The 8418-nt window shown below is 33.7% G+C and overlaps 1 protein-coding gene across 1 annotated transcript; it reads right to left on the minus strand.

Moving 5' to 3' along the window:
* Positions 1-1278: 1278 nt before the first annotated feature.
* On the minus strand, positions 1279-7314 carry LOC132293687 (uncharacterized). The gene is made up of 7 exons (XM_059791259.1): positions 6974-7314; positions 6524-6629; positions 5699-5892; positions 5363-5603; positions 4983-5068; positions 4234-4325; positions 1279-1987 (listed from the first exon to the last, which is right to left on the minus strand). The coding sequence occupies exons 2-7, from the start codon at positions 6596-6598 to the stop codon at positions 1686-1688; spliced, it is 990 nt and encodes a 329-aa protein (XP_059647242.1). The 5' UTR covers positions 6599-6629; positions 6974-7314; the 3' UTR covers positions 1279-1685.
* Positions 7315-8418: the final 1104 nt, after the last annotated feature.

An 8418-nucleotide genomic window follows, 5' to 3' on the forward strand; every position in this document is an offset into this window, starting at 1 on the left:
TGATAATAAAAAAGATGAGTCATCTTCCTCCATTACAAATTTTTATCCAACCAAGAACGAAAAAAAGGAGAAAAAACAAGCGGAGTATTTTAGAAGTTTTAAATTAAATATTATCCTAAATTATATAAATTTTAAATTATAGTAATATTCTCTATAAATTACAATATTATAAATATTATTTAGATATAATGGTAAAAATAATTAAAACTTTATCTTTCCTTCCCTTATGCTCTTATTCTCTTCTATTCTATAATTTATATCTAACGGAACAAAAAAGAAAAAATACACAATCTCTACTGAATGAAAAGAAAAAAAATATACCATCTCTTCCCTAAGATGTCTTATCTCTACCCCTTCTTCTTTCCGTTTCATCCAATTTTTTTCTCTATCTCTTCTTCTCTCCATTCCATCCAATTTTTTTCTTCTCTCCATTCCTTCCATCCAATTTTTTTCTTTCTTGTTGTGCATAACATAAAGGCAATGTAGTTCGATACTACTTTCTCGAATTGAGAATTCAAATCTATGCAGGAACATTGTGAGCCTGAATTTGTTTCTTAACAAATACCAATGACAAAAAATTGTAATTATTATTATTTATTGAAATAATAATAATAATAATAACCCGAATATGTAAAAAAGCAGAAATAAATACTTTTTCGTCCTTCCTTTTCTATAATTATTATTATTATTTTTAGGAGATATCCCATCTACATGCACGAGAGTGACAATCGGGAGCAACAATCGCTGGAAAATAGAAGCCCAAAGCCGATGGCTTCCAAAAATTCCCATAGTTTTGAACAGGCCCAGCCCACAATCCTATTACAGTCCTTATCAAAGTAAAAAACAAATGACCACAATTTATATTACAGCCCACAATACAGCTTTTCCAAAAATTCCCATACTTTATAGTTATGCATTCTGTACTCATACTTTCTATTTATTTTGTAGTATATTTTTTTATAATTTTCATCTTTCTTTCATAGACCAGAAAAATAAGTTAAGAAGAGTAAATGGGGCAGAAACACATATACTGGTTTGTAATCAAAGGATTGGTAGGAGAAAAGACTAGAAATAGTCAAGTTGATGTTGATTTTGAGCTAGCTGAAGACTCAAAGACCTTGAAGAACCAGCTTCTATAGAGAAAATAATTGCCCTAATTAAGAAAAATATGTCCAAAGCTCTTGAATTATAAATATAACAATTGTCAAACAGGCACATTTTGTAACATTTGATTATCTCAAAGAAGATAATGACTGAAAATAACAATTATGAGATGAATTTTAATGAAACAGCCTGTATTCACAACACCATAGAAGGTTTAAATTACAGTGTTACTAACAATTTATGACTGGCAATATTATCTAATATATACGTAGCTGAAGGGCGGCGTAAAGGCCGTAAATTAACAATTAAGCCAGCATCTCACTGAAAAAGGATATATAAAAGATATATACAAGTAATACAAGCTAGAGTTCATGCAAAAATACCACCAAAATTTCAAGTTTCCTCACTCTCCAACGTAAAGGGAAAAAGAACTCTATGGAGTGAACTGTTACTTTGGAACTACATGTCCATGGCTATCAAAAAACGCAGCTCTCGGTTTCTAAATATGTTCATTACTGCAGTGGGAGTCTCTTCAAATGGCAGTCACCAGAGCAGCGGACAGAACCAAAGGGTGCAAGAATTTACAAAGACGTACCAATATCCATGGTACAGTGCGAAGTAAAATAGCTGAAGTCGTGGTGCTGGACACTGAGCTGCTTCAGCCAGGAATCAGCAGCACTATGAAGATACATCAGCCTTTCATGATCAGATGTGTCGGGCTTCATCCAGAGATCCCCTTGCATCTTGTAAGTAGCTAGCCCGAAGGGGGGAAGTGAAACTCCATCACTTTCCTTCCCTTTAGATTTACATCCTAATATTTCTTCTACTACTCCAGAACAAGGAATGTCTTTTCCAATGTCTTCATAGTTCTCCAATGCAGCATCTGCAGTATCAAGCCGTAAACACAATGGTAAGTCCTTAGTAGGGAAAAGCAGTCGATGACAACTGCAACTATTTGGCTACACATGCTATTATCATTAATCAATGGATTCATGAAATATTATTTCCTCATATTGACTCAGAAAGGGAAGAAATCGGACTGCATTAGCCAAATTTCTTCTCCCTTGGCCTTGACCAAAGCATTCACTAAAAGACTGACTCTGATCCCAGGAATATAAATTTTAGAATACTGTTTGATAAGGTGAAACTAATTTTCCTCCAGAATATTCTGGAAGTTTTCCAACACCCTAACTGGAACCAAAAAAAAAAAAAATCCTACACTCCTTAATTCAACCATCTCTGCTACGCATGTGATAATACCTGCTCTGTTGAGCATAGAAACTGGCCATAGTGGTCTCCTATTAAATATTAGTCATCGAGTTATTTGTTGTGGGCATAGATAATTGACATTGGCTTTCCAATTAGAAGATAAAATAAGAACAAGGCATTTAGATTTTTCTAAGTAAAAGTTGACAACTGCCTATAGGAAAAAGGCATCTTAGAATCAGTATACAATCTTCGGAAAGAAAATACCATTAATCACAGTCAAATTCATGTCAAAAGGGAAAAAATATAAACACTATGCTCAGATCCATGTTAAACAGCTAGATAAGATAGCTTATGTAACTTTTTATTTAGATCATTTTCTTTTTTGGCTTAGATAGTTTATTGAAACCTCAAATGATATAAGCTAAGTGCAAGACGAACTTGCTGAAATGCAGGTTTGGCAATACTAAAAAGCAGAGAAATTTATGATCCATTTGGTAGAAGGCCTAGAAAATGGGATGGAAATGGAAAGGAAGAAACTTTGAATAGACATCTCCAAAGGAATGCAAGGTGTTCTTTCCACCTTGTTTCGGTTCAGTGGAAGGAAAGAGAAAGGATAGCATTCCATTGTTTGGTGTGAGGAGAGAAGGAAAGAAGAGGCCTTTGGTTTTTACAGTACCACTACACCCTGCAGTTTATAAACCAATGTTTCTGATATGCCAGATTTAAAAAATGAGGATAATGATGTCCATTATTTCTTCTACAATAAATATCCTTCCTTCCCCTCAACCCTTCTGTCCAATTTTGGACAGAACTAAACAAAGGTCGATCCACAGGGGTGTCTTGTACATGTTCCTATCCTCTTTCGCATCCCGTCCCCTTGTTAAAATAGAAGCATGTCACAACCCCCCCCCCCCCCCCCCCCCCCCCCCTTTTCTCTTCCTTACCCCACCGATACACCCGTCCCCTTGTTAAAATAGAAGCATGTAACAACCTTCCCCCCTTCGATACCCTCCTCTTCCATCCTTCCTACCAAACAGTGTTAACCACAGAAATGAACCAAAAATGGATGTATTTGCAATTATTACCCTACTGAGTTGCAGATTTGAGACTAAACAAGACATTTTTTATGATATAAATCCAATAGAAACAAATTCAGTAAGATTGGAGTAACAAAACTTGTAAACGAATATGCTACAGGATCAGCCCCTTACAAAAGCACCATGACTATTGTTCCATTTCCAACTTATAGACAGGTAAAAGATGCCAATGAAAAAATTCCACATGTATATAATAACAAATGCGAAGACGAAAAATGCCAAACTTAAATTTTGTCGACAGGTCCATATGCACCTAAGATTCTAAACGTCCCTGCCATAAACTTCCCTTAATGAATATATCAATTTATCAAGAACGTGAAATTTAGACTGTCATGTATAAAACAAAGTAAATATTTCAGGAATGCACCAAGTGATGCAGAATATATTGGATTTCTTATTCATGCACAGATGAGCATTTTTAGGTGTTCTAATTAATTAGAGACCACCAAATGATATTTTGCACAATATGCAAGATGACATTGCATTTCAACCACAGCAGCAGCATACTAGGAAATGAGACTGCAAGAAAACCTTCTTGATCTGCATTTAATTGTCCAATAGAAATCAATATCAATCAAACCCAAACAGCTTCGACAATTTCTTAAAACCATAAGAATGAAAGATCTTTCTTAGAAAACGATAAGAGTCAATCACTCCTATTTCTTTCTAGCTATTCTTTCTTCAATTTTGCTGAAATAAATAGATGTCCTCAAATTTTTTTTGGGATTTACCTTTTTTACTGCACACAAACTTTATCCATCAAAGAAGCAACAGACTATTTACCCTGAATTGAAGTATGGAACAGAATGATGGATGGCCATACCTTGGAAAGATGAGGACAATGTGTGGTAAGTGAGGAAGCATGTTGACAACTCCTTCACGTTTCCTTTAGTTGGAATGTGATAAATAGGATACCTGATACCCCAAAAAATATATAAATAAATAAAACAATAAAAATAAATACCTCCTTCTGATTCACATTAGGAAAATTATTATAAAGAAACCATTTTCAGAAACTAAAAAAAAAATATTGCCACACCAGCTTTATCATTTCTCAAAAAGAGAGAAAGATACACCAAATACTGACCCCAATACCTATATGAGTTCCACAAATTCCTCTCCCATTCCGATGCATCATCCAGAAAAAGACATTCAATAAATTAAGGTTGTGATCACCAATTTTCTCGAACCAAATTGGTCCAGGAAATGGATAGCGTAAAATTTGCATAATTCAATCAGACAGGAATCTAAATGGATATCAGCAGTATAAATCACGCAGTATTAGATTGACTGGTATTCCCTCCATCTCCCAAAGAGAAGGTTGAAGGTTCAAAACCCAAATGGGGAAAAAAATGGATAGCTTAAAATTTGCATAATTCAACCCGACAGGAATCTAAATTGATATCAGCACTATAAATCACGCAGTATTAGGTTGAAGGTTCAAATCCCAAATGGGAAAAAAAGTGGGTGCATGAATATATTTTACCAATGAAACAAAAAAAAAAAAACAGAAGACAATTATGGACATTCATATCACAAGAACATCTTTTAGAGACTAATTAGCAAACATACCAAGCAATGGCCATCCAACTTGCCGGAGAGAGATCGATGCTCTTCAATGTCAGGAGTCCCAAACAATTTTGTGCGAGGTCAGTGATCTAAATTAGACAAACCAATCAAGATATCATTCGTTAATAAGAGTTTGTACAACTCAACAAGTCTTTTCCCAATTAGTTGAGATCGGTTACATGAATCATGAGTCATTCCACTCAATCCACTTATAGAAGTAAAGATTATTAGTTCACTCATTCTTCCCAGTTTACATGTCAACGGTGGGGAAACACAAAAAAGTTATAAAAATTAAAAATTAAAAATAAAAAATAAAAGAGAGAGAGAGAGAGAGAGAGAGAGAGAGAGAAGATGTATTAATATAAAAGACAAAGATTATTTACTTTCTCAGTCAGTGGAATCCTCCAGTACGGCGAACGCATTTCATAGTACTGAAGGTAGAGAGAACCAAGGCGATCTCTCAATGGGCTCGAACCATCCTGGTCAAAATTTGAATCTGGAGAAGTGGTATCCCAAATCTTGCAAGAGTGGTTGCTTAGAGTCCCAGAGAGTTTATCACTCTCACTATCATCACTCCAAGACTCACTTTCACATTCTGCCAGATCAGAATCCTCTCCTGTATTCCTATAAGATAAAAAGATGATCCATTACATTGCCGAATCACTTTCACATACTGCCAGCTTGCGTATATAAGTTGTTTAAAGAAATAGTTTGAATACCTGAGAGTGGGAGAGGATTTGTTGGTGTAAATTTGAATGGCGGATAGATAAGGAGCGTAGTACTGCACCACGTCCTCGCCATTGTTCAACACCACTGGAGTGCCAACACCAAATGCACTCCATTCTTTATAGCAATCCCAGAGGTCTCCCAGTGTGAAATATTCAATTGTATCTTTACCAACCAGGTTACATCTCTGCAAAATTCAATCCAAATAACAAAGTGGTCATCATCCTCCAACCAAGTTCTTTTCTAATAATTCAGGTATAAGAAGAAAACTTTTATCTGGCATCAACTCATAAAAGGAATATATGTTGAGATTTCACAGAAAACTACAGCATTTTTTGCTAAACTGCCATTGAATGCTTCCTTTTTTTCTTTCTTCCTTTTTTTTTTTTTTGAAATTAAGAATTTTATATATATATATATCAATGATTGAGGCTTCAATCTCATCGTCTTCCAGACTCACTCACACAACAAATAAATTTTAAAATATATATATAATCTACATGCACATACAAATATATCATATATAAAAAAAGTAACAGTAGATAAAACCAAGAAAATGAAAATTCAGAAATTAAGATATGTGTCCAATACATCCAAATAGGACAGCAAATAAACGATCAGAGGCCAAATTATTTATCCCAAAAAAAAAAAAAAAAACAAAAAAGAAAAAAAAAATCAAATTCATAAACAATTCAATCTGCAAAGCCCCGGAAATTTACCCAAATGAGATCCCAAAATATATATATATATATATATATATAAAGAAAAAGAGAGAGATAGATTAAAAAGTTAATTTTTTCAGGTATTCAGAAAATTACCTGAGGAATGCGTTTTGAAGGTACATTTGGTGTTGCAGAATGGAGAAAGCTCTGCAGATTTGATCCCATTTTCATCTTCTCGACCAGGATGATGATCTCTACCAGTCTGCGATATATATAATCAAAAAGACTTTTTAGAATCAAATGTAATCTAGGCTAAAACAGAGAAAAGTAATGAAATTTCACTTTCCAAATTTGAAAAAAAAAAAATCAAAGAAATCTAAACATGAACAGTAACAAACAATAAATACAAGACGAATTTATACAGAAAAGAGATCGTGTTTCAAACATTAAAGACATCATTTTGCACAACCCATTACTCTCTTTTTCTTCCTATCTTTAATTTAATGGCATTGAATTATATTAACAATTAAACAGAGACATTAATTGCTATTATCACGATCTAATACGCGAATCGGAGATGGAAAATCGTGAAACTTTTTCCCTTACCCTTTCGTTATTCTGAAGCAGAAAGTGAAACTGAAACGCACTGTTTGGTTCCTCGTAAAGAGAGAGAAATTTGTAGAGAAAGTGAGAGAGAAGTGAGAACAAATTGAGATACTAAAACGAACTGAAAAGGGCCAAAACAGATTAGCGTTGTTGGTAGAAGACGAAGAGGAAGAAAAAAACGAGAGGGATAGAGAGTAGTAAGTGAGAAAGGAACAAACAATATCAGAGCGCGAAGAAAAGTAGAGAGAGAAGTGTCGGGTCTGTGAGCGTCCGCTTCGCCGCGTGTTGTGGCAGTGTCAATGCGAGAGAGACTGCCTTTTGAGATGGCTTTATAACATCGTGTCTGTGTGTGATCTATATAAGTATAATGATATACAGTACTCGGTACGTGATAGTGTATATGGTGTGTATATATATATTTGGTCTTATCATGGAGTAGTAAATGACAAAAACTTTATAAAAGTATAACTCCAATTGCAAAATGATTCCCGCACGGAATACTTGTAATTAATTGTTACATATTTTTTTAATTGGTCAATTATATAACAAATAAGAAAGTAAAACCCTCCACTTAATTATATTTAATATAAATAATTAATTAAAAAATTATTCGATTAGGCAATTCACTTCAAAGTAATGTAAGTATCACTATTCATTCTAATTATTCAGTGCAAGAATCATTTTTCATAATTATATATATTTGGTCTTATTATTATGCATTTAAATGACAAAAGAACCTATGAAAATAGAAAACAGAAAAATTGTACAAAAAAAAAACTCTGTTTCGTTCAGTATTTTGAAAATTATTTTTTAAAAACTCAGTTATAAAAAGCCATATTTTCATATAACAATATTTTATTATTTGTTGGTAAAATATATGTTTCATGTGACATTTAAAATATAACAGCCCTTATACTAATATGCCATGAGATAATTAACAATATGTTAAGAAATAATTAATTAAATATGCAACTATATATTTAATTAAATACGCAAAATAAAATAATAAATAATAAATAAAGAACCTGGACCAAGACTAGTATTGAATACCATGTCCTTAAGAAAGGTTCATCCCGCTATGATGCTAACGGACTCAGTAACGTCTTCTTCCAGGATACAACAGTCTACATCCACCAGTAGTAGCAGTGCTACAAACTCGTGGATATAGCGAACTTCCTCCATGTAATACTCTCTCTGACTCAAAAATGTATCTAAACTATATAAATGCTGAATTTGGTACAATTCGAACCAAATGGTTTGGACCAATCTTAATATGGCTAGATGAAATTGGATTAGGGTCAAAGTGGCTTGAACCACTTAACCTATGGTTTAAAACCACTTGGGTTTGGTTCAAGTCTAGAAAGGGAGATAGAAGAAAATGAAAATGAACTATTTGCAATATGGTGTCTTTTCGGGTGGGTGCAACCCTTTGGAAAAAACTAAAA

This window comes from Cornus florida, unplaced genomic scaffold (genome assembly GCF_030987335.1).
Source record: "Cornus florida cultivar Cherokee Brave unplaced genomic scaffold, ASM3098733v1 CherokeeBrave_3.0.0_Hap2_Chr02, whole genome shotgun sequence".
NCBI classification, from domain to species: Eukaryota; Viridiplantae; Streptophyta; class Magnoliopsida; order Cornales; family Cornaceae; genus Cornus; species Cornus florida.